The 25,185-nt window shown below is 63.9% G+C and overlaps 4 protein-coding genes across 14 annotated transcripts in view; 1 reads left to right on the forward strand and 3 right to left on the reverse strand.

Annotated features, from left to right (window-relative positions):
- CISH (cytokine inducible SH2 containing protein) overlaps positions 1–25,185 on the forward strand; it is a 262,755-nt gene that overhangs the window by 54,794 nt on the left and 182,776 nt on the right. The window lies entirely within an intron of this gene.
- RBM15B (RNA binding motif protein 15B) lies at positions 2,357–5,580 on the reverse strand. Its single transcript, XM_084902278.1, has one exon. The coding sequence runs from the start codon at positions 5,307–5,309 to the stop codon at positions 2,649–2,651; it is 2,661 nt and encodes an 886-aa protein (XP_084758404.1). The 5' UTR covers positions 5,310–5,580; the 3' UTR covers positions 2,357–2,648.
- MANF (mesencephalic astrocyte derived neurotrophic factor) lies at positions 7,023–10,170 on the reverse strand. Its single transcript, XM_084902359.1, has 4 exons — positions 10,017–10,170; positions 9,305–9,432; positions 8,472–8,613; positions 7,023–7,439 (listed from the first exon to the last, which is right to left on the reverse strand). Exons 1-4 carry the CDS (start codon positions 10,099–10,101, stop codon positions 7,255–7,257), a joined length of 540 nt encoding a protein of 179 aa, XP_084758485.1. The 5' UTR covers positions 10,102–10,170; the 3' UTR covers positions 7,023–7,254.
- Positions 10,835–25,185, reverse strand: part of DOCK3 (dedicator of cytokinesis 3) — a 146,579-nt gene continuing 132,228 nt past the window's right edge. For 5 of the 11 annotated variants that reach the window (XM_084902252.1, XM_084902250.1, XM_084902248.1 and 2 more), the window contains 11 exons: positions 24,748–24,927; positions 24,126–24,209; positions 23,920–24,036; positions 23,411–23,532; positions 22,224–22,362; positions 21,652–21,799; positions 19,288–19,406; positions 18,627–18,714; positions 14,908–15,030; positions 14,356–14,438; positions 10,835–13,703 (listed from right to left, as the gene is read on the reverse strand). In XM_084902252.1, the coding sequence (XP_084758378.1) occupies positions 13,194–13,703; positions 14,356–14,438; positions 14,908–15,030; positions 18,627–18,714; positions 19,288–19,406; positions 21,652–21,799; positions 22,224–22,362; positions 23,411–23,532; positions 23,920–24,036; positions 24,126–24,209; positions 24,748–24,927 (1,713 nt within the window). In that variant the 3' untranslated portion in view covers positions 10,835–13,193. Of the gene's footprint in view, positions 13,704–14,355; positions 14,439–14,907; positions 15,031–16,137; positions 17,441–18,626; positions 18,715–19,287; positions 19,407–21,651; positions 21,800–22,223; positions 22,363–23,410; positions 23,533–23,919; positions 24,037–24,125; positions 24,210–24,747; positions 24,928–25,185 lie in introns of those variants that run through there. The other 6 variants (XM_084902253.1, XM_084902251.1, XM_084902249.1 and 3 more) reach the window with 6 other exon arrangements.

Here is a 25,185-nt window from a genome sequence, read left to right on the forward strand (position 1 = left end):
CAGGTGCTTAAACCCCCCCCCCCCCCCCCCCGCCCATGAGAGACCCTGCTGCCTTGCTTCCTGTGAGTTTGCCCAGTAACAGCTCTTGGTTTCTGTCACGTAGGTACGTAGCTCAGAGAAGAGGGGACATTTGGTTTGAAGTAAACAAGCAAGACAGACAGCTAGACTCACCAGGGGCTGGTGAAGCCCGGCTGGGCTCGGAGCACCACAAGCTGTCACACACCGAAGCCCTGTGTCGCTCAGGTACCTCCTGGTCCTCTAGAGCAGAGGTCTCGGCTCCTAAGGTGCGTCATGCCTCAGCTTAAAAAGGTCGCTAACACCTAACCAGTAGATAGATTGCTGGTGCTGAACGGATTAGAAGAAAACGGGTTAAAAGTAAAGAAATGGTAAAAGCACTCTTTCTCCCAGTCATTATCCGAGCACTGTTTCCCTGACACTGGCAGCTCCTGGGAGCACCCGGGCTCAGGGGAGGGGCCTCGGCAGGAAAGCCAGATTCTGGTTGCCTTGACAACACACCCAAAGGGGAGCACCCTGAGAGGCCACGGAAGCCTCAGCCCTCGTGCTCAGGCCACCAGGGCGCAGGCGAGCTGCTCAGGAGCCCTCTTGTTGATTTTGCTTTTAAGCAACACGCCCGAGAGGACCCCAGAGGAGGGCCGCGCCTGCAGTGGCAGCTCAGGCAGCATCTGGCCGCGGGCCTGGCCCACCTGAGCTGCCTCGGCCCCACAGGTCCCGGCACCCTGTGTGCTGAGTGGAAGGAAGTGGCTGAGAAGAGGGTGTGAGGGACGGGAGGGAGGTCACACTACAGGCTGTGGCTCGTCACCAAAACTCCGGGGACCAGAGAACACGGACGTAGCCCCGAAGGGGGACAAGGTGAGGCTGCAGTCTCCAGCCAGGTTTCCCGGCTTCTGTTCGGGGAGGGCCGCAGGCGGTGTGCTGGGTCCCGAGCGCCCACTCGGCAAGCACCCCGAGATGCCGCTCTGGCCTGTGGCCGGCAGAGACCTGCAGGAAGCCTGCCGGGCGGCCAGCCCTCCCCTCCAGCACAACAAGCAAATAAACCGGCGGCCCACGTGGTGCGAATGTTTGTCACAAACGCGCTCCTTCCCCTGGGCCGAGCACCAGCAGAAGCCCAGAGAGCAGCGCCCCCCGGGCACCTCCCCCTTTTGTTTTAAATCTCAAGGTCTCAAGACACCTCCTTTTCTGTCTTTGTGGGCAGGCGCCCCCAGGCCCTCATGGCTGTCCCCCCAAACCACCTAACAGTCACCTGCACTGCCAGCTGGGGTCGCCAGCTGGGGTCGCGCTAAACCTGCAAGCAAGGCCTGGCCCCGTGGGGCTCGTTTCTCTCACTGGAGCTTCCTTCTCCCTCATCCTGACAACGGCCCTTTGGACATCCAACCACAGGAGCATCCCATGGGCTGTGGATCTTTCTCCAGTGCCAGAGCTGGAGGACACGGCTTCCTTGGCCAGCACTGGCCACATGTCTTACCAGAGATGTGTGACATTTAATGCTGCAAGCGTTCCCCCTCCCAGCTCACGCGCCTCCACGCCCCTCCGGCCTGGCACCCCGAGGCTGCCCTCCCCCCAGGAGCCCGCATCTCCCCGGTCTCCACCTCCTCAGTATCCTGGCAAGAGGCCTAGGCACACTCACCTTGCACCTGGGAAAGTTAGGCCACAGCATCTTCCTCACCTGCCGCCTCCGCGGCAGCATCACAAACATCTTCAGCGTCCCCAAGCTCTAGGCCTCGGCACATGACCATCAGTTCTGAGCGCCCCAGGGAGCGCTGGGATTCACAGGGCCATAAGCAAGCACAGCGGCCTCCCACCCTCCTCCAGCACGTGGCCTCTAGTGTCCCTGGGAGTCTGACAGCTCCGTGTCCAACTGGGTGTCCCCGGGTGGCTGCACCAAGGCCAGAGGGAGGCGGAGAGAGAGGGAGTCCGCACGGTCTGTAGCACCAAGACCCCTGGGCAGCACATCGGATCCCACAGCTGCCAGACCACCTGCTTCCAAAAGGCCTGGCGACGGGAGCTGTCCAGCAGCCACAGCTCAAACCGATGGGCACCAGCTGTTTAGGCCGAACAACCCAAACCAACAACCACCGCAGCTGCTCCCCATGGACCCGAGGACACCCCCTTCCTTTGCATGAGCTCTGCAGCTGGCGGCGGGTGCAATCGGAAGCCACCTGCTCTCAGCCAAGATGGAAAGCCAACGTGCATCCAGTTGTGACTCAGCCCAAGGAGTCGAGGGGCTGAGAACCGACGCGGCAGGACGTGGCAACATGCCGGTGCCAGGAAGACGACGTAGGGCATTTGTGGGCAAGGTCTTCCATCTTTGAGGGGAAAAACTTGATTAAACCAGGACTCTGAACAGGATTAAAAATCCATCCTGACAAAGGCTTTACTGACAACTTTCCATACAGTTAGTCAAAAAATAAAAAATACAGAACACAGCAGACAGTATCTCGTACACTAGAAAGCAACATGACAGGAGTCCCTTCTCATCGCGGTAGAAAAATCCCCAAAACCTAAGGACTGCTTTGGTGGGGACAGGACTCTGGTCTCCCACCTAACGAACCAAACCACCCAGCAGAGAGAAACCAAGGGGTGGGGTTGAGGCAGCGGCCAGTGCCGCGAGCGGAGCTGGGGCCGGCGGGCTAGGCAGAGTCCCTCACCAGGACGATCACCATGTGCTCCTCCTCCAGCTTGCCCAGGGTCCTCAGCGCCGACTGGAGGTACTGCTGCGAGAAGTCGCAGGGCGGGAAGGCGTAGAGCATGCCGGTGCTGTCTCTGCCCTTGGACCCCCCCACGGGCAGGCTGATGACCCCCGCCGCCTGCTTCTGCTTCAAGTAGGAGACCAGGTTCCTGAGAAGCCGCCTCTGCAGGCCGGGCTCCACCAGGGGCACCGCCTCCGGGCCAGGCCCGCCGGGGGCGGCCTGCGTGGCCAGCAGCACCGCGTAGCCGTTGGGGCTCCCCTGCTTGATGCGGCGCGTGACCTCGTCGAGCTTGGGCTGGTCCAGCCGGAGGCGCTGGGCGATCTTCAGCCGAGTCAGCTTACTCCCCGAGGAGTGGTCTCTGAGGAGCCCGCCGATCACCCCCTGGTCCCCCTCCAGGACGTGCATGGCCGTGGGGAAGCAGCTGTTCTTCAGCACCAGCAGCCCGCTCCAGCCCAGCGGCAGCGTCCGCGCGTACTCCGAGAGGCTCTTGAGCTTGGGGGCCTCGTGCTTTGGCTCTTCCAGAGGCTTCGGCTCGGCCTCAGCGGTCCGGTGGTTGCGCTCGCTCTCCCGCGTCTTCTTCCCGTGGGCAGAGTCCGGAGCCTCGTGGTGGTGGTGGTGGCCCCGCTCCTCAGCCCCGTGCCTGCTGTTGCTGAGGGAGTTGCCGCTCGGCTCCTTGGTCCCTTCGCTGGAGTGGTTCTCCTTGCGGCTGCGCTCGGGGGTGCGGTCGGAGCCGCGGTCGGCCTGCTGCCCGCCACCCTTGGTCCTGCTCCGCTCCTCGTAAGGGGAGTGGGCTGTCCTCCCACGGTCACTGGAGAGGCTCCTCCGCTTCCGCCTCTCCTCCCAGGGCTTGGGCAGGCCCCGGTCCCCGTCTCCGCCCCAGCGCTCCCCGCTGCGGCTGCGCACCGAGCGGCTGTAGCCCTCCAGGCTGTTCCTGCGGTCAGAGCTCTTCCCGGGGCTGGTCCAGCCCCCTTCCAAGAAGGTCCGGTCTCGGTCCGAGTACAGGAGGTGCGGGGGCGTCCTGTCCCGCACCCGAAGGTCGGGGTCCAGGTTGCGGTGCCGGGTATACCCGTCCGGGAGAAGCTCGTAGTGCACCGGGAGGGGCGAGGCCTGGTACTGCTGGGGATACCGCGTCTCCTCCGCTTTGGCAAAGTCCACTCGCAGCCTGCGGTCTGGCCCGCCCAAGGGAAAGCCCCTCATCTTGGCGCAGGCGGCCTGGGCCGCGTCCAGGCTCTCGTACTGGATGTAGGCGAAGCTGTCCCCTTTGACGTGGTCGATGGTGCGAATGCTCCCAAAGCGGTCAAACTCCCGGGCCAGGGCGGCCAGGGAGGTGTTGGGCCCCAGGCCGCCCACCCAGAGCCGCGTGGTGGGGTTGGCCTTGCCGTAGCCGATCTTGATGGGGTTACGGCCAATGACCCGGCCGGACATGGCCACCTTGGCCCTGTGGGCCATGTCCAGGTTCTGGAACTTGAGGAAGGCGTACGCGCCGCCCTGGCCGCGGGCGGGCCTCTTGATGACCACCTCCTCGATGATGCCGTACTTCTCGAAGGCCCGGCGCAGCTCCGCCTCGGACACGCTGTGGTCCAGGTTCCCGATGAAGAGGTTGCGCGTGGCGCGCTGGTCGTCCTCGGGCATCAGGTCCTCCTCGCACACGGCCGGGTAGGCGTAGGGGCGCCCGCGGTCGTCGTACAGCCCGTAGTAGTCCAGGGCCCGCTCCCGGGACAGCCCCGGCGCGGCGGCGGCGTCCAGGGCGAAGGCGGCGGCGGCGTGGCGGGCGCGGGGCTCCCGCAGGGGCGGCGGGGCCACGGGGGACAGCGAGCGCTGCTTGTACGGGTAGCCGCCGTGCAGCGGCAGGTAGCCGAGCGGGTCGGCGGGCGCGGGCGGCCCCGGGGGCGGCGTGGAGGCGGCGGCGCTGCTGCTGCTGCTCCTGCGGCTGCTCCCGCCGCCGCCGCGCAGGTACACGGGCTCCACCTTGAGCGGCCGGTCGTAGAGCAGCAGCTGGCGGGCCAGGGCGTGCTGGCGGGCCTCGCGCGCGTCCTGCGGGTGCCGGAAGTTCACGTAGGCGACGCGGCCCAGCTCCGGCGTGTGCGACAGGCGCAGGCTGATCTCGCCGAAGCGCTTGAACTGGTGGAAGAGCCGGTCCTCGAGGTGCTCGGCGGGCAGCGCGGGGCTCAGGCTGCTGATGAGCAGCGTCTTGTACTCGGACGCGGCCGCCGACGAGCCGGGACCCGAGGGCTCGGCCCCGGGCGGCGGGGGTGGCGGCAGGGGGGACGAGCGAGGCGAAGCGCCGGAAGCTCCCGGGTCCCCGGAGGCCCTGCCGCCGCGCCCCCCGCCGCCGCCGGAGCCGGAGGAGCGGCCGCTGCTCACACGGTGGTTGGCGTCCCCGGCGCCGCGGCCGTCACGGTGCCCGCTGCCGCCGCCGCCGCTGCCGCGGGGTTTGTCGCGGGTCCGCGTTGGAAGCGGGTGCTTGGCGCCGACGGAGGCCTTGTGCGCCGCCCGCCGCCCGCCCGCCTCCGCCTCCCGCTCGCGCTCCCGCGGCCGCTTGGCTGAGGACGACGAGCCGCGCCCGCTCGGGCTGGAGTCTCGCTCGCTCTGCCTCTTCATGGCGCCGGCGCGGCGGGCGGGCGGGCGGCCCGCAGGCCCCTCACAGCGGCGGAGGCGGCGGCGGCCGAGGAGGCAGCGCCCCCGGCGCCGCCATCTTGGACAAAAGGACTCGGCGCAGCGGCGGGGCGGGGCGTCGCGTTATCAGGCTGCGCCGACGCGCCACGTGACCATCGGTGGGCGGGGCGAGGCGGCGCCGGCGTGCGTAAGCGGACTGCGCCGCCCGAGGCCACCTGACCCCGCGGCCTGCCCCCGAGCCCGGCCGGGCGGTGCTTTGGCGCCACCGTGTGGCCAACGGAGCTGAGGCTGGGGCACCGCTCCCGACCCTCTGTGCGCGCCCAGGCACAGCATCCCTCCCGCCCCCACCGCGGCGTCTCCGCCTGGGGCTCAGGGCTGACACCCCAAGGACTGGAGCACGCTGCTTCCTAGGCCCGGTCCAGGACCCCCACGCTCACAACTCGGTTCACCTGCTGCGCCCCCAGCTGCCCATCCCCACCCACCAAAGGCCGAGACACCCCTGCAACTTATGGGGTGGGAAGAGGCTCCTTGACCCCAGATAGCTGCAGGGCGCAGGGCAGGCTGAGTCCACCAGTGAACCTCACTGGCCAGGGCCCTCCTACCCCTCGTCCCGGGGCTGGCCCTCCTCTCCGAGGTGAAGTGAGAAGCCAGGGGCAGGTGCTGGACCCATTGCAGTGGCTGCCCACCGCCTTTCCTCCCACACTGGACAGCAGCTCCGGGGCAGCGAGATAGGTGCGAAGGAAAGGCCCTCACACACACCTGCAGCACTGCGCGAACTGCTGCCACCTGCTCCTGCACACCATGGGGCCGGCCCTCGGGCTGTCTTCCGGTGGCCTGGGGGACACGGAGGCCCTGGGACACAGACCTAGGGGGCTGAGCTGAGGTAGCGCCATCTTCTGGCTCCCATCATAGATTTTCCCAGCCTTTTTCATGGGCTCAGGACACTGCCTGCCAGATCTTAAGAGCTGCCCTCCAATCAGGGGAGTCTTGGCCTGAGAAGTGGCTCAACCTCCTGGCGTTCCTCAGACACGGGGCTGCCGCGCACTCGTGGGCTGTATGGAGGGCCTTATGCAGGCGGACTGAACGCAGGCTGACAAGTCCTTGGCAAGAACTGCTTGTCTTTGCCTGCACGTGGTCTCCACGGGTCCGAGACAGAGGTCTCCCTTGAGTCACAGCTCCTGCTGACAGCTGGGTTTCCAAGCACCAACCCCACAGAAAGCAATGGGAAAACCAGGTGTGGGAACAAGCCCCGAGCACCTCAGCTGCTAGGCCTCTCGGGTAAAGACCAAGGGCAGCCTGGCCCGGCTCTTCTGACAAACCGACCCCTCCTGGTCCTGCAAAAGCCCAACGAGGCCCGATTCTAGACCACAAACTCCGACGAGCAAGGACCTGCAGGGCCAGATGTGGAGGGGAGGAGCCAGGCCACGAGCATCTTAGGAACGTGCACCCTTCCCTGGTATCTCGGACTCCACCCGGTGCCTCCCAAGCAGCCGTTCGGCTTCCAGCCCATCTTCCTCCTGGTCCCCCCCACCCCTCACCCCACCACCTGACAGCCCAGCCCGCGTCCCACCCTGGCATCTCCAGCACTGATGGTCGGGGCACAAGGTGAACGGACCGAACAGTAAACCAGGGAGTGTCGGTCGGTGGGGTCTTCATGGGGGAACACCCTATTTCCGAGTTCAATTCCCCAAGGACAGCTAGAAGTTCTCTTCCTTTAATAAAAAAATCCCAGACACACTTTGAAGTCCCAGAGAAAACCAGCAACAGAAGGAAGCGACCCCCCGACAGGATGCTGGAGAGCCAGCACCACCAGGAAAGCTCCAGGCTCCACAGCGGCCATGGTCAGGAGCTGGTCTAAATAAATTACAAAACGCTGTTTGGGGAAGACACCGCTGAGCCGCTTCTTCCCCCAAGTGCCGCCCGGTGCCGCCTACAAATCAGTCCGTGCGCCGGCCGCCTTGGGGGCGTACTTGGGCATCAGTTCGTGGATCTTGCGGATGTAGTCGGACTTCTCGGCGCAGCCTTTGCAAGTCTCCCCCCAGTCGTCCAAGATCTTCTTCAGCTCCTTCACGCGCAGCTTCTTCAGGTCCACTGTGCTCAGGTCGATCTGCTTGTCTGCGGAGAGCGGGAGAGTTACCAGCTGGGGGCGGCCAGACCCCACAGGCCAGGCGGGACCGCACAGCCAAACCTCCCCTCGGACCAGCAGCCCTCCTGGCGCGGGGGACAGCTTCAGACACACGGGGTGCTGGTGCCCATGCCCCAGGGGCTCCGCCTCTTCACCAGGAAGGCGGGGCTCCTGCTGGCCGTGTCCACAGACAGGCAGTGTCGCCGGGACAGGGATGGAGGCACGGCCTGTCCCTCAGGAGGAACGTGGCTCCCACTCGCCCGAGCGCCTCTGTGTTAGTCATGGTGGAGGTCAGGCTACGGTAAAGGGGCAGGTAGACCCCCAGCCCGTGTCCCAGCACAGGCCTTGGTCAGGCCCCGGTCAGGCGCTCACGCTCCACTCCGTGTGACCGAGAGAGCCCTGTGCCACCGCACCTCCAGGGTCTCTCCCGGAAGTCCAGACGTCCCTGACACACTGGGGGAACACAGGACTTTGGGCACACACCCAATGAAATGCGTTGGTGACACTGGAATGGCACAGAAAACCACCAGTCCCGGCCCTGACCCTTCTCCAGCAGAGACCGGCGACTCCGGCCCGCCCGCTCGGACGCAGCACTTCCTTCAGGGTCAGAAAGGGCTCTCCCTCAGAGCTTGCAGCCAGGAAAGCCCGTTAAATCCCACACCCTCCCAGCCCTCAAATCAATGGCCCCAACTCTGTCCAGACGCACAGCCAGATCTGTCTGCACCAACCTGCCAGGCGCCTTGTGCCCAGCTCACCACCTGCCATGCCACACTGGCGGCCTCTGCACTGCCCATGTCCTCTGTCTGGACTGTTCTTCCGTTCCCTTGGCTAATGTCCCGCCTCCGTCTGAGTTTGCTGAAAAGTCACCCCAACGAGACCTATTCTGGCCTCCACCCATCACAATGCCTGACCTGCACCCCCACTGAGCACCACCCGCCGCGTTCAGCCACATACCCCGGCTCCCGCGTGCCACCCGCTGGAAGGCAGAGCCCGGCGCGGGCACCGAGCCGCAGGGTACTCACCGTACTTCAGCTCGCAGATCTGGCTGTCCTTCTTCTTGAGCTTCTCGCACACCTTCTCCACGGGGATGTGGTGGGCCAGCGGCTTGGACACCTCGTTGACGATCTTGGTGGCGGCGTCATCTGTGGCCCCGATGTAGTAGCACTGCAGCAAGAAAGGACACAGCCTTCAGGAGCCGGCGCTGGAGTGGCCACGCCTCCAAAACACACTGACATCTCACAGCCCCTCCCTCCTCTGCCAGGGCCTCCTTTCCCCAGGCCGCCCTGTCCGGGCGCAGTCAGGGTAAGCCCCGAGATGTAACACACACTCAGTCCCAGAACTGGCAGCCACCACACGAGGCTAAGAGCCACCAGGGTTCAAACCTTTAGTCAGACAGACAGACAGACAGACAGAACCAGACTGCCAAGAAAATGAAAGCTACAAAAACAACCGCCTCCCGGGGGTGGTCCTGTCCTCCATGGGCCCGGGCTCACCCAGTGCACACTGGCTCCCCTGTCCTCAATCAGGCCAAGCTCGGTCTGGCCTCTGGGCCCTCCCCCTGGCTGTCCCTTCGGCCCCCACCCAGGACCCTCCCCCAGAACGACTCTTGACCCGCACTGTCCTCTCCACCCCACCGTCCGTCCTGCTGCTGCCCGTCACCTTTCTCCCCAGACAGCCAGTGCCGGCACAGAGCAGGTGCTCAGTCACCAGGAACAGGGCAAAACACAGACAACTGCAGAGGAAGAGTCCCCGACAGAACTCACTCAGGCTCCTGGCCAGACAAGTGGCCGCCCCGCCCAGGCCTGCGAGCAGGGGGTTACCGGCCGGCGCCAGCGGGGAGCCACCAGCTACTCACCAGCCGATTCTCTTTGCCTCTTGCTTCGCGGCAGAAGTTTACAAGCTCTTTTTCGATGGAGGCTGGTGAGAATGTGACATCTCTGTCTTTGAGGTCCTGGTAAAATCTTCCCAGGTAAGAAACACAAACTGGAAGAGAGAGAAGGGAGGTGAGGCTCAGCATGCCCAGCTGCACCCAACCCACAGGAGTCACGGCCGCGGTTCTAACCGGAGGCACCGAGGGAGGCCATTTCCCACCGCCGGCTTTCCTCCCGGGCTCACCGGGCCCCGGGCCCCCAATGCCCACGGCAGCTCCTCCGTCTTCCCCGTCAAGTTTGAGCCCAGACGGAACGCGGCCTCGATGGACTCGCTGTGACCTCACAAAGGGACACGCTGGAGGCCGAAGGGCAGACGAACCAAATGCTGCTAATTTCCGAACAGCCCTCCGGCCCCCGAGGAGCGGCTTCGCACCCCCACCGGCCCGGCGGGTGCCCGGGGCCGCCCTCCCGGGAGCCTCTGCCCAGCGGCGGGGAAGGATGAAAACTCCGTTATCCCCGCTCCCGGCCGCTCTCGGCACGTCCTCGTCCTAACTTTTTCTCGCCCCACGTAGCATTTTCTGTGCCCAGCGCTGGCCCCTCTCCGGGCAGGTCCCGCTGGGACAGGCCGCCGCCGCCCCGCCGGCCCCGGCCCCTCGGCGGCTCGAGTGGAGTCAGGCCCGCCCGGCCCCGCCGTACCTTCGCAGTCGCCCGGCCGCAGCGCCCGGCCGTCCGGCAGCACGCTCAGAGCCAGCGCCACCGCCAGTCCGTGCGTGGCCCACATCCTCCACCGCCGCCGCCGCCCGACTGAACCGCGCCCGCCGCCGCCTCCAGGTTCCGGACGCACGCCGTAGCTCCCCATTGGCGGGCAGCCCCGCGCCCGCCCACACGCCGCGCCCCCATTGGACCACGCCTGCCAGAGCCCAGACGGGCGGCTCCACGCTGCCCTTCCTCATTGGCTGGCAGCGGCACCGCCCCCGGCCCTAGACAGTTGTCGGCCGCTGATTGGAGGGCGTCCGCAGGAAGCGGGGGCGGCGGCGGAAGCGGCACGGCCTCCATCTTGGGTAGGGGCAGCGGTTGTGGCGGAGGCGGGGTGCCTCTGGCTCCAGTCCGGCGCCTGCAGAACTGTCCCGCCTCCGCATCCTGAGCCCCACGCCCGCCCGGGGCCTCGCGGGGAGCCGGCGCGTGCGGGGCCCGCGGGCCGGGTCCGAGGGCTCCCCTGGGAAGGCGAGGTGCCCGCCGCCCGGCAGTGGGCGGGGGGCTTAGGTTTGTTCCCCGGAGCAGCTCCCCGAGTCTCCCAGCCCCGGAGCCTGGCCGAGGTGCCCGGCGCCCCAGCGAGCGTCAGGCCCGGGGCCCGGGGCCCGGAGCAGCGCGGCGCAGGCTCCCTCTTTGCGGCCCTCTCCCGGCCGCAGGGCCGGCCGCCCGCCCGCGGAGGCGGGGCGCGGAAAGGCGGCTCCGTAGGGGCTGAGGTCGGAGGGCGCTGGGCTGCTCCTGCCAGTGAACGCAGAGGGTCAGTGTCAGGTATTCATCTTTAATTCACATCACAGCAATCAGGAGGGCGGGGAGGGCGAGGTCAAGGGCAGATATTTACATCGGGAAGTCACATTACTTGTTAGAACATGCGACCACAATATATACAGTGAAGTACCTCTTGGGACACTAGTACATCTTTTTCTTTTAACTTTGCTCTCTGGTACAGATAATTTTTAAGTCACCCCTCCCCTCTTTTAAACATAAATACACAAAAGAAATGGTTAGAAGTGTTCTAATTTTAAATAAGCACAGAATGCCCAGAGGTTAAAAACACATTTATAGGGCTGAACACCAATTGGACATCACACTCTATACATTTTTTGCTCAAATTCCTGTACAAATACACAGCATTCAAATAGGTATTTACAAATAAGCTCAAAAGAATGAAAATCAGTATTTCACAATCTTCAGAGGATTCTCACCTCTGACCTCCCACTTCCATTCAGACTGGCTGATTCTCCAACAAAAGGGATTTGGAATCTGTTCTTTCCATCCGGGGAGGGAAATGGAGGGCAAAACCCCACTGGCTCACCCTGCAAAAAGGAAGGCAAATGGCCCCCCACTGCCCTCTGCCCTCCTGGCCACCTGGTGGAGAAGGTAGGTGTGGGGCGAGGACAGCCTTGTCCGGGACAGGTTCAGGAGCGTCCTAAGGCCTGCCCCCTCCTACCTAAGGGTCACATACAAAGCTGGGGCCCAACCCTACACTGACCACAGCCGAGTGGCCTGGTGACAGCCACGCCAGAGGCCGGAGCATCCTCAGCACCACCCTCGCCCTGACGGCAATGCTGCCCTCTGTCTTTCCTAGAAGGTTACTGGCTGGCATTCCTATTAAACAGCTGGTGTTTGTTTACCAGAGAAAAACACCCTGACCACCCTTGTCTGCTTGGGAAGAGGGGCAATGACGAAGGGGGTCTTGGGCCCAGGGCCGGCCAGGAGGCCAGCCAGGCCAGCAGAAAGGTGCTCGGGAAAAGGTGCTCAACAAGGAGAAGGCAGCCTGTGACCATCAGAGCTGTGAACTCGAGCAAAAGAAAGAGTGAGTCTGTGTCGACTTAAAGTAACTTAGAAGCACCCTGGTAGAATACTGCTGCTTCCTCCTCTTCCCCCCTCAATGATAAAGCAAGAGGAAAATCGGCGCTCTGACCCGAAAGTTCCCACAGAGTCCACTGCGCTCTGTCCAGCAGATGGGAGGCTGGAGAAGCTGCCCTCCTGCCCGCCCTGAACCCTGAGTGGTGGTCCTCACCGCCCGGAGCAGGGCCTGCGCTTGGCACTTGGAAGAGGACAGTTCACCTTGCATGGCTCCCTGACTCCACAATGAGACGCCCCTCCTCAGCCTGCTCCCCGGGAGCTCGCTGAACCTGACCGTGAGTCCTCAGGGCTTGGCAGCCTGGCTGGGCAGCCAGCCCTCTGCTCAGAGGTAGTGCTGAAAATCCCTGATTCAGGAGCTGCATGTCAGGCAGGCCGGCCACCTTAGAAAGCTCAGGGTTTCCGGCCCCTGCCACACCTCGGCCTCACTCCTCTACCAGCTCATCTCTCAACTCGTGGCCGCCTGGCCTTGGGGAGGAAGGTGGCTAGTCCCTTTGGTTCCACATCTCCACTCGGGCCTAACCTTTGCCGATCCATTCGCCAAGGGGGCTCCTGCAGGGCATGAGGCGTATGAGTGGAAGGGAGCAAGTGGTGAGAAATGAAAGTGATGGAGGGAAAATCCAAGACAGCTGGAGGCAGGACTGGCCGGTGAAGCCTGGCAGTGTGCCCCGGGCATGCAGTCAGGCCAAGTCACATGCCTGAGCTGGCAGGTTGGCCCACCCAGCCCTCAGTTGAGTGTTCCTGGACAAGAGTGGCAGGTGGGCAGGCATTTGTGCAAAACGGCTTGTAGCCACTTGTCCGCCACCTGTGACGTGTAGCCCACGTGGCCCGCGCAATCCCTGAATACAACCATGAGCTCTTCCGTCCACAGCGAGAGAAGAGGTCCTAGTGCAATTTCCGTTCTGTGCATCTCCACCTGGAGGGCCTGGCTCCTGCCCGAGGCCCCGCGAAGCGGTTCTGTCTGTGCAAAGCCTCGCAGAGCTCCACGGCCTGGAACTGCAGGAGGAAGAAAGCATCTACTGCGCACAATGAGGGGAAAGCCCGCAGGAATGGAGACGGAGACATGAAATGAAAAGGGAAGCCACAACCCTCATGCTGCTGTGGCCTCTGCACATGGCAACACACAAGTTCACGGCAGTAGAACGTAGACTCGGTGGTTCTCTCCTGAGTGCCAGGCCTCTCTGCTCCCGGGGGCCTTGCTTCAGACCTGGAATGGTCGGCGAGCTGCTCCGAGGGCGGCGTCCCAGCCGCCGGCCTGCCTCACTGCTCCCCGCGGCCGTGCTCCCAGGCCAGGCGGGCCTGCTCTTCCTTGGCGCTCCCCGGGGGCAGCGAGGCCTTGCGGTGCAGGCCCCGCGGCCTGTCGGCCTCTTCGCGCAGCAGCACCCCTTCGTCATGCTCCAGGGCCGGCAGGCGGGGGTGGTAGGGCTTGGGCGGCAGCGCAGGCGGGTCCATGGGGTCCTGAGGGATGACGCATCCCGGGGCGGAGTGGCTGCGGCATGGCTGGGCCTTCATGGAGTCCAGGACGGCCGACTCGGAGAGGCTGTAGTGAACAGGGAGGTAGGGTGGCTCCAGGTCTTCGTCGGCATGCCAGGCCTGGCTGGGCATGGAGTCCATGGTGTCGGTTCGAGGCGGGGCCTCTGAGGGGTGCCCAAAGTTACTCTCGCTCAAGGAGGACACGCCACTGCTGGCGCTGCCGGACAGTGTGGAGTTGCTGCCGTCCAGGCCCGACTGGGGGCTGGTGGGGGAGGCTGGGATAGGGTGGAGAGGAGACTGCAAAAGAAGAGTGGACACGTTAGCATTCCTCTCTGCGGACAGGCTGACAGCCGCGGTATGGAGAAGGCCAAGCTGCTTATCAGTGAACTTCAAAAGGACCTTCCGCAGCAGCCGCTGCTCCCTCCGGCCCCCGAGGCCCAGGGCCCAGAATCACCTGCATTTCTGTGACCAAACACGGCCCTGCCCTGGCTGCTGGGCGTCTGTGCCCCCTGAAGCCGGGCGGGGCTACTGGCTGTGGCTCTCGGGCGCTTGCAGAAGGGCTAGGGCAGGCCGGCTGGGCAGCAGAAAAACCTAGTTGGCCACGGACCAGATGAGTGCATTCTGCTGCTAAGTCCGTGATAGTCTCTTCCAATTTGCAGGAAAATTAGTGAGTTTTTAATAAAGCTTTGGTGCCTGATGTGTTATGCTTTGACTGGACTCTGGTTTAAAATGCTCTGCCGTCCATCACGGGCTGCTTCTTTACCTCCTGAGCTGTGTGCTGACACCACAGGCCCTCTAACCCTCTCCCCCGTCACAGTGGCTGCGGACACACTGGTCACCTGCATCCCCAGTGTGGCTCTGGCCCCATGGAGCCGGGAGTGGGGAGACCCGGGGGAGAGCAGAGGAGCGGACACCTACAGCCGCTGGGGCTGTGGCTCCAGTACATTACCTTGCGCAGGGTCCGGGCAGGGAGGGCCGGGGGGGTGTCACCCAGGGGGTGGTGGAAGGTGTCAAAGTGTAGGGAGTAATGACCTGCAAAGGGAACAGAACCACAGCCTTAGCTGGGGCCTCTCTCGGGCTGCACACCAGCACATCTACTGGGTCAACAGGTCAGACGAGGGAAGAGCATCCGGGGAGCCCTCAGCACTGAAGGCACAGAAACATCTCAGTGAAGTTCTCCAGAACACAGGCTGCTGGAGTGACAGACACTCGTCAAGAAGGCCAGCGTGTCAGCCGTGGAACAGCCGCCAGCAGCGCAGTCTCCGCCCCCTGCTGGGTGCTGACAGTCAGGGTCCTGGTCTTCGCGGCCGGCGGCCTCACCGAGCTCACTGGCTGCACCCCAACCCCAAGCCCGGCAGGGCTCCTGGGGCGGGGCTGTTCTTCCTCGGCTGGGTCAGCCCAGAGCGTGGCCCGTCTTCTCAGCCTGGGGGGCTGCTGCCTTTGCCCCTGAGCAGAGCTGGCGACCAGGGACTACCTGGGGACCCGCTGGAGGTCTTCTTACCATGCAGCAGGCTTCGGGGAGGCACTGGGGGCGCGAGGATGCGCCCCATGTGGGCAGACAGGAAGGGCTGGGCCTCCCGGGCTCCGCTATCCAGGCTCCAGCTGCTGGGGGCTGCGGGCACCGCTGAAGGTGGAAACACATGGCATGAAGGCGAGTTACTTGCTGAGCCGCTCGGTGGGAGAAGCCCACCTGCAGTGTCTGGGTCTCCAGGTGGGCTCTGTACCCAGCACGCGTGGGAGGGGCCTGCCAGCCCCCGGGGCAAGAAACACTGGCCAAGCAGTTCACTGGCCTGAGGGGGTGGCCAGGACCACGAACAGCAAAGATGGCAACAGCGGCCTGAAGCGTGAGGAGCACCCAGGATGAGGCAAGCTGCGAGAGGTGCCGCGCAGGGAGGGCCTGCAGCCTCCGGTTTAGCCAGGAAAAGAGAACAGAGGCGAGAAGAGGGCAGACGGGGCTGAGGATACAGGCCAGAGGGGCTCTGGCCAGAGCTGCTCGGTAAGGAGTCCCGGAAAGCAGGGAGCAGGATGGGCGGGAGGCAGAGACTGCCCCCCAATGGGCCTCACAGAGGGCCAGTGGTAACACAAGTTTGGCCCTTCCCGTGGCTTCTGTGCCCCCCCCGCGGGGCTTGGGATTCACGAGGTGTTTCCTAGGCAAGATCAGAAAACAGCGTTCACTGTCCCCGCGGGAGGGCGAGTACAAAGCACATGTCACGCCCAGGCATGCCCATGGTGCTCGGGGGCATGCAGAGCAGCCCAGTCCCGCATCTGCATGCCGCGGATGCTGGTGATGTGGGCCTGGGACAGAGGGAAACAGTGTCCATCTAAGAAAGGGGTCAGGGCCAGCCTCCTGGCCCCTCGGCCACAGCTGGGCAAGTGACTTCCCAGAGGGGACGGGAGAGGAGGAATGGCGGGACGTGGGGGCTCGAGGGCGGCGGCAGGAGCGGCAGGGACGTGGAATCCCGTTAGCCAGCTCCTCCTGAGAACGAAGACGAGAACGAAGCGGGGCACGCGGCAGGAGGGAGCGCACAGCAGGGCCTCCTCTCGGGCTTAGCTCCGAGGCGGCCATGGAGGGAAGTGAGCCTGAGGGGGCCCGGGTGTGGGTTCTTCCTGCTCCGGGGACAGATGGGCAAGCCAGGCCCAAGGGGCCCGAAAGGCTCTGGAAGGGAAGGAGCTGGAATCCAGCCCCCAGGCCTGGCCAGGAGGAGGGGCTGTGCCCCAGGCTGCCCCCCCCTTCTCCTCCCCGGTCAGGGTAGAATCCGCTGCCTGAACAGCCTCCGTCCCAGGGCGGTGGCTCAGCCCCGGGATGGTTGTGGCTGGGGCCCGGAGGGAGGGCAGGCGCTCGGCTGTTGGGGGAGGGGAGGAAAGAATGCGGATTCGGCTGGGCATCAGGTGGATTCCACCAGGAGGCCCGAGAACCGGAGCCGAACAGGCCCTGTTCACAGGCTCTCCCGACGCAGCGCCAGCTCCTGCTCCCAGCACCGAGCACTCTCCCCAGCAGGGGAGTCTGTCTCCAAACAGCTGCTGGGCCTCAGGGAGTGAGTGGCTTGGAGGTGGTCTGGGCAAAGGGGTTCTGAAGCCCGAGGTCTTAGGTGCACATCTGGGCTCAGAGAATCATGGGGGTGCAGAAGTTCACCCAGGGCCCCTTGCACTCGGGAAGGCTATGGGGAGAAAGCAGCGAGGCTGCAGTGGTTTAGGGGGGCCCTGGGCCACTCCCTATGAACCAGAGACCAGCAAGCTGGCCTCGCAGCCTGTGCTGGGGAGCAGCGAGGCCAGGGAACCTCTGCCAGGCAGCACATGGGCAGTGGGCTGGAGGAGAACCTAAGGTGGGGTGCTTCTTAGAAGAGGGGAGGCCCCCGGGGTCCCGGCCACTTCTTTCTGTGTGTGTAACTGTGGCCCAGCGCACAGCCCCGAGGGCAGGCCTGCCTGGTGAGGGACTCACTGCCTGGCAAAGAAAGGCATCTGCAGGTGAGACGCGGCGCCCTCCCGGGACTCGGGAGCCTGGTGACGACAGTGGTGACAATTCATCCAGTCCCTGCCCCGGAGGGTCCAGGTAGAGACACGGGGCGTTTGACTTTGACCTGTGTGTTCCCTCGAGGCACTTCTGGCCTTGTGGCGTGGACACGCTTGCTCTGGACTCAGCTCTTTCCTGGGACACTCTTCCTCCACGCCGGCGGCAGTGTGGCCGGCTTCCGGCGCAGCCGCTCCCGGGCGGAGAGTCTCCTGCATCCGGCGGGCGTCCGGTGCTTGTCTGGCCGCCGGCACACGCTTGATCTCCGAGCCCGCCTGTGCTCTCGCCGGCTCTGCGATGGCTCCACTTCTCAATGAAGAAAAGCGCGGAGGGCTGTGGTGGAGGCCACAGGGGCCTCTGGCGTGGGGCGCGGGGCACAGGGCACAGGCCACGGCACGCAGGGTGCACCCCTGAGGCCAGGAGGGCATCTTCAGGCAGTTTTAAGGCCTTTCCGGCTGAGCACCCAGCAGTCTGCCGTGCCCGCGGGCCAGTGTTGGTTGTGCTTGGAGGACACGGCATGTCCCCTCTGAAGAGCAAGGCAGCAGCAGGGACAGTACGCACAGCAGACATCGCTCGCTGAGGAGGGCAGGGGAACCCCCGGGAGATGGGCAGATGGGGCCCAGGTTCTGTGCGGAGTCCCAGAGTCTGAGCAGGCTTAGGAAGAAACTCTGTGTTAGAGCTACCTCAGGTCTCCAGGCCGGGGCTCTGGGCCAGGTGGGCCCCAGGCTGATCCCCCATCAGCGGGGACAGAGCACAGGGCAGAGCTCCTGCTAAGCAGCGCTGCTCTCGGACTCCTGGCCGCACGCACAGCTGGGCGCTGGCACGTGTGAGAGGGCTTGGCACTGTGGCCAGAGTGGCTGCGGGACTGGACTCCCTGCTGGTACCTGGGCCTCCCTTCCAGGACTTTGTCTGGCAAGTCCACTCTGGTTGGCCTGTCCCCCGTTCCCCTGGGGCTTGCTTGGCTGCAGGCTTGTTCTGAGCAACAAGGGAGGTCCCTGCGGGCCCACACCGACAGGCCAAAGGCCACAGGCCTGCTGAGTGCTGGCTGCTCTGCAGGCACCTGGGGAGCGGCAGCCTGCTTGCATGTGGCACCGAGTGTCCACAGAGGTGGCCCAGGGCAGGTGGTCGTGAGGACCTCTCTGAGCTGGGCACTGAGGATGGAGAGATATGAACTAACAGGATCCCAATTTTATTTATTTTTTATTTTTTGGAACGTTCCTGATTCTCAAATTTTAGTTTATTTTTTTTGTTAAATCTTCACCTTAGGGTATTTTTCCGTTGATTTGTTTTTATTTTTATTTTTTATTTTTTTTAGGGAGAGTGAAAGAGAGAGGGAAAGACAGAGAAATATCGATGTGAGAGACACACATTGATTGGTTGCCTTCTACCAGGGCCAGGGGCCGAGGAGCCTGCAACCAAGGTACATGCCCTTGACTGGGATTGAACCCAGGACCCTTTGGTCTGCAGGCTGATGCTCTATCTACTGAGCCAAATCGGCTGGGGCAGGATTCGAATTTTAGCATCAATCAACAGTGGTTGAACAGTGAGCCCAGGAACGGGTTAGCACTCTGGATAGATGGACAGGCCTGGATGCTGACATGTGGCTCAGCCTAGGCCAGTGGTGCTCAGGGTCAAGAGTCAGATGCTCAGGATGGAGGCACTGGGGTGGGAGTTGGGGGTGAGGGAGGGGAACTGGGGAAAGGGAGCAATACCTTTCTCAGCCACAGACAGGTTGGGGTCACTGCAGGGTTTGCAGGCTCCGGTCATCTGATGGAACAGGGCTGGCTGGAAATTTGGCAGCTGGGGGAAAGAAAGCCATGAGAAGAGGGTGAAATGACCAGTTACACTTCGGGGGCAGTGTGTGGGCCACAGGTGCCAGGACACTGCAAAAGCAGACAGGGAACTCAAAGTGGAGGCACAGCTCACGCCTGAGGTGCCAGGAACCTGGGCGCCGGGGACGGGGGGAGGGGGAGGGGGAGGGAGGCTGTCCTGGGCATGGCCAAGAACACAAGCACTGGAGGCTATCTAACTGTGTCTGTCTGTCCTGCAGGGAGACTCACTGGCGGAAAGTATTCAGGGACCCTTCCCCCCGGGTGCTGGCCAGTTTAGCCTCCTGGGGCACTGCCAGACTTTAGGAATGAGTCCAGGAGGCTGGCCATGCCAGCCCGGCCACCCTCCCACCCATACCCATGCTGCACTCTGTCTGGGTGGCTGGTCCCCAGAGTCCCTGCAGTCCCCACCGGGAGCCCAGCGGCCTCCGGAGGTCTTGTGGGGAAGGAGGCCCGGAGGGCAGTGCAGGAAGCTAGCACGGGTGCCGAGCGAAGCCCGGGCGGGCACACGGTGGCGGAGGGCGGGCCGCAGCTGGGCTGCTACCTGTCCATTCTCCAGGATGGCTGCTGGGTACATGGCGCTGCTCGGGCGGTCCCGATGCGTGGGCAGCAGCAGCATCATTTCCCGGGCGTGGCGGTACTTATCTGGCAGAGAGGGAGAGCCTGTAACCGAGTGAGAGCAATCACGCACACATGACGAGTCACAGACGGAGCGCCCTGGGGCCAGGGAGCCGGCAGTGAGCCTTGCGGTGGGTGAGGAGCTCAGCAAGCACGAGGAATGGAGCAGCTGGGGGTGCACGGAGGCGGGTGCACAGGGCGATGCAGCCCCCCGACAGGCCCCCTCCCGATGCCCAGGCAGGCTGTGGGGAGAGCGAGGAGAGCCAGGCCAGTCTCTGGTGGAGAGGGGTGTGGCCTGGATGCTGGTGCTCAGAGGCTCAGCTTGCAATGGAGCCGTCACAGAGACAGACATCGGACAACACCGCGGCACGTGCTGACTGGACACACTGTCTCCACACACTCACCTGCTCAGCCAGCCTCCTCCCTCCTTTCCCCGATCCCAGGCCCCAGGCCTGGCTCTGCCTCCAGGCCATTGTGCTGTGGCCCGAACCAGGTGTCTCTCAGGGAGTCTCACCCTGAGACCTGCACCCCGGGCACAGGGTCAGGGGGTCAGTGTGGGAGTTGTGGGGCTTCCCCCAGGCTTTGGGCTACCTGGGCTCATGCTCCTCCTGTGAGGCCTGTGTGACCTCCTCCGGCCCGAGGGGTGTCACGAAGGCCAGGCCCCATTGCTAGAGGCCCAGCGCCCTGGGAGGTCACGTCCTGAGGGGACCTTCCGCAGGAGCAGTGAGATTAACCGCCGTCTTCCCTCGGGACGGATAACTTGGAAGTTCTCCAAATGTGCACACTCCCTGCCCCTGGAGGCCCCTGTGGTGCTATGACAATGGAGTGCTCTGTGCTACCACTACCTGTCCCAGCTCTGCATCTCCCCTCCCCAGAACTGCGCTCTGCTCCTTTTTCTGAAAACATTTCAACTGTTCCTAAGCTGACACAGGGCTTCCGTGTTGCAGGACTTCACAACGATACAGGGGCGTCTGGTGACCCCACATGGCAGTTACTCAAGGAGGGTCCATCGCGGCCCACGCGTCCTAGTCCGTCTCTGACCACCAGGGGAGCTGCCGACCTATCGGCTCGAAGGTGAAGCCATGGGGACCACAGCCGAGTGTGGCTGGGCCCTGTGAGTAAGGCCACTGCTGTCATGGCCGCTCCTGGAAGTGGGGGCGTGACTCCAGCGTGCGGGGTCCTCCAGAGTCCTCTCTCCAGGAAAGCGTCTCCTCGCCATGACACCAGCCAAACCCCACCAGTGAGCACCTCCTCTGGGGCGGGGCGCCCCTGCTCCTCGGCTCAGGCCGCCCCGGGGCGGCTGGCCTCCTGTGCCTCACAGGCCTGATGCTGTGTCCGGTCAGGGCGGGCACGGTCTCCCAGGTGGCCAGCACGTGGATGTTGGAGCCAAAACCTAACTTCCTGCTCTTTCTTACCACCATTTCCTACTTGGGCCCAAATCTATTTCACCTTCTTTGTTTACTTTTGTGCTCGGTACTGCTAATGCCAGAACCGGGAGGGATTTCACAGCTGTTCTCTACCGACAGCGGGATCTGGCCATTGTGACGGCGTGTCTCCAGAGACGGTGACCTCAACGATCACCTCCCCGCACACACATGCCCCTCTCCATGAGGCGGTGTCCCCCTCCCCCCCGCCCCACGCTCCTGGGCTGGCCTCCGGACGCACAGCTGTCACCACCCTGCGCAGCCAACCCGGGCGCACTAGCACTCCGCTGCCGCAGCTGATCTCATTCCACTCAAAGACTGCTACTGAAAAGGACAAAAAAATCAAACCTCACTGCAGTAACTACTATCCAAATGTAAAGAATATACTGGCTCTCAGAGAACAATATCTGTCCGTTTGAATAAGAAATCAAGCAAAACTGGGCGAAGTAAAGAGCTGTTACAGAGCCACCTGCCTGATCAAGCCTTCCCAACGGACAGCTCCCAGCGCTGTCAGAGGAACGGCCCCCAGGGTTGACTTTGGCGCTCACGTTGAACGTCCATGCTGTGCATGACGCCTGCTTCCTCAAACGCCCTGCTGCCTAACTCTGGCCTGTCCTCTGGCACACATTTCAGGGGGAAGCACTGAGCTTCTAGGCCGTGTCATCCTACTGAGGTGGAGTGCCAAGAGCTGGCTGCTTGGGGGCAGCTCGGAGCGGGTCTGACAACAGCCAAAGAGCAGTCAGGAGCTAGGACATGCGTCCTGAGCGCTGGGAGCACAAGTGCGCATGCTCTCAGAAGCCACAGGTGAGAGGAGGACAGCGGGGTCACGAGGCCCTTCCCCTCTGCAGGCGGCACTGCCCCCTTACCTCGGGCACTGGAGGGGGCGGAGGCAGTCATCTGGGAGGGCGCTGAGTGAGTGGAGCTCAGGCTGGAGGAAGAAGGGCTTGCCTGGGACGAGGACAGAACAGACACGTTGGTGACTGAGCCCTGGTACCTGGGGTTGGGAGACACGAGCTGCAGAGGAAGAACCACAGGACAGAGGTCTGAATGGCCAGGACTGTGGGACTGGCCTAGACTTGGCTTCTTCAGGCCATGAGTTGCCTGGACCTGGTGTCTGATGCTGTGCCCTGGCCCTGATGGAGGCCAGGCTGATGGCTGGCACGAGGATCACCCACCCCCTCACAAAGCAGGACTGTGGGGTGGATTCTAGTGATGGTGCCCCTGCGGGAAGCAGGGCTCAGCCATCACGAATGCCAGGCAGGAGTCCGGCAGAGGGTCCTCCCCGGGACTGAAGCTGGACTCCCTTCTGGGGAACAAGGCCTGGGTGCTGTGAACTCAGTAGCTGGAGAACTAGGCAGGAGGCCAGGCTGGCCCAGCGCCCCAGCAGAGAGGAGAGCCTCCACGTGTGAGCTCAGGCCGGCTCCCGAGCAGCCAGTACCTGCATGTGGTGGTACAGGTCCTCGGGGGCCTCGCCCATGGAGCCGTCGCCCAGCATCACCACGTTTCCCGCTTCACTGGACGCGTGCGAGGAGAGAGAGGACGAGGAGTGGCGCCCGGCGCCCATCAGGTTCATGGGGCTGTGAACAAGAACAGGACACAGGTAAGCAGTCAGGTCTGGAGCCGAGGAACCTTGCTGGTGGTGGGGGACCGTGGGAAAGGGTGTGTAAATGTCATCCCAGCCTCAGCCAGCTGGTGCGGAGGGCCTGGGGCAGCCCCGAGCCCGCTGCGCTGAGGGCCTGTCCTGGGCGGACCGATACTGGCGGGCACTGGTTCCACCTGGGACCGACTGGCTTGTGGCCCCGCAGACTCCTGACAGCAGCAGGTTCTCAGGGGGAAGGACAGAGACCACCGGGCCTGGCCCCAGGCCTGAGTCCCCTGGCTATGGAGGTTCCTCTGAGCTGTACCCCCCTCTGCTGATGTGCTCTGTGGTCAGGGGTCCTCTTGGAAGGGCAAGGCAGCGAGAGGGCTGCGGGAAGCACCTCAGGGCTTCCTTTCGTGCCAGGGCCATAGCTTGCCAACAGCGCCCCCCCCAAATACGAGGCGGCCCCTCCTCCCCTCTCACTGGCTGAGTGCACAGCTGGGCTGCCTCACTCTCCCACCCCCCTGGCCTGGCTTCCTGAGCTCAGACATCCCACCACCACCTGTTCTCTTCCTGAAACCGAGTGGCGTCCTCATTCCCGTGGGACCAAGTGCAAAGGGATGACTGAACAGGCCACCAGGGCACTGGGTCCCCCGCCCCCCGGCCCCTGCGCTGCAGCCACCTGGCTCCATTTGCAGTGCGGACCTGGCCGGCTCTTTCACACCCAAGAGAATGTGCGGGTCCCTCTCCCTGGGTCTTGCTCCCTCACCTCCTCCCCGAACTCCTTTCTGCCCTCAAACTTCTACTTATCTTCTACTTATCTTCTATTTATCTTTCACGGCTGGCTCACCCCAAGTGACCCTCCTCCAGGTCCCATGCTACCACGAGTTCTCTGTCACCCAGGATGACGATGCAGAGCGTGGCTCTGTGTACCTGGGTCAGAGGGCATGTGCGTGAGCTCATAGGTGCTATTTCGGACTTCCTTCTCTGACCTTAGACACCGAGACTGACCTCTGTGGAGGGCCGCGCCCAGCCCTACGGCCTACCTGTGCCGGTGTGTCATCTTGAGGTTCTCGGGGCTCACGGGGCTGTGGGAGGCTAGGACACTGCCCCGGGGGGTGCTGCTGCCTGAGCACGCAGGACTGAGCTTGTCCAGACCCGGAAACTCCTGGTGAGAGATGGAACACACGTCAGTTCCTAAGGCTGAGCGGGCGGAGCGGCCCGGGGTAGGGATGTAAAAGGAGATGGGGATGTGGGCTGGCTTAGGCTATGCCTTACAGCTTTAGGCTCTTGGGATGGAAAATACCTCCGAAGAGACCTCTACGTGCACTCTGGCTCTTTCCCTGGCATGTGGAAGCCTCTGTTCAGGCCACAGTACCTTGGAAAAAGGTCCTCTGCCCTTGAAAACCTGACGCCTCCTCAGGGAGGGAGTGAATGAGGGGCTGGGCCTCCCTCCCTGCACAGAATGCCAGCACCCCCTTTCCTTCCGCTTGCCCCCGGTGGAGGGAGTGCCACCCGGGCCTGCAGCAGCAGGGGCAGCGCGGGCAGCACTCACATGGTAGAGGCTGGCCCGCATCATCTGGAACTGATCGATCAGCTTCTTGTGCAGCGGGCGCATTTCCGGGTGCACGAACTTCTCGTGGACTGCCAGCCCCACTCCGAGGATGTGGACCTGTGAGGGCAGACACGCTGCCTGTAGCAGGGAGCAGCCTCCTGGGCGCTGGCCTTCCCTCCTGGCCCCGGCCCCGCCCGCGAGCCCACCTGCTCCTGCATGAGCTCCTTGAGCTGGGCGATCCTGTCGGCGTCCCCGGGGTGCTTGGTGATGTACTCCTTGTCGAAGAAGGCCTGAGAGAGGAAGCCGTCAGGAAGACGCTCCCGGACGGCCGCTCGGAGGGGCCCAGGCGTTTCAGTCTGAGGGGCCACCTGAAAGGGGTGGGCTGCCCCTCACAGGACGCACCCCATTTCGCCTCCAGTGGACCGCTTGACCCTCCCGCAATTACAGTGCCCGTGTGTCTAGGGCCTGATGGCGGCCAAGTCACCTAAGCCTGGATACTCGTCCTGTCCTTCGGGGCCAGAGGGCCTGGTAGGGTAGGCGGGCTGGTGGCCAGGGTGGAGTGAGGGGTTAGGGTCTTAGCCAGTCCCCAACGCACTCCTTGGGAAGGGCTGGGCTTAACACTCCTCTGGGGCCACTTACCATGTCTCCCTTCACAGAAGGGGTCCTAATTTGGCCGAGTTCAGGGAGAAAAAGGAAGGGTCCCCCCAGAGCTGTGCCTCCGCAGCAGGGAGGGGTGCCTAAGGCCTCACCCAGCACCCTTAGTGAGCCGAGGCAGAAGAGAGGGCGATGGGAGGCGGGCCTGGGAGGTGGGCTGGCGGCCCTGCTCACCTCCTGGTAGCGCGCGATGCCTCCGTTGACCGCAGCATCGATGACGCCGTTGAGGCACATGCTGAGCAGGTTGACGTTGCCGTGCACCTGCTTGTGCTGGTACTGGCCAATCAGCGCCCGCAGCTCCTGGTTCTTGTTCTCCACCACCTGCAGGGCGTTCTCCAGCGGGCTCACCTCCACCTGGCAACGCACACGGTGCGGTCACAGGCCCCGCAGCCCTCCCTCAGCACAGACCCGGAGCCGCGCCCCGCCTGTTCCCGCGGACGGCCTCCGGGGGTCGTGGCACTGCGAAGGGGGGGAGTGCCGGCTGAGGTCAGAGCGCGGAGGGCACTTCCTCCCTGTGAACGGGAGGCTGCAAGGGCGCTGCCTGGTGGTGGAGGCCTGAGAGAGGGTGCGACAGCCCCCTCCTCTCCCCCCCTCCCCCGCCCCATTGCCGCT

This window comes from Pipistrellus hanaki (assembly GCF_964339955.1).
Source record: "Pipistrellus hanaki genome assembly, chromosome: 13".
Lineage (NCBI taxonomy): Eukaryota > Metazoa > Chordata > Mammalia > Chiroptera > Vespertilionidae > Pipistrellus > Pipistrellus hanaki.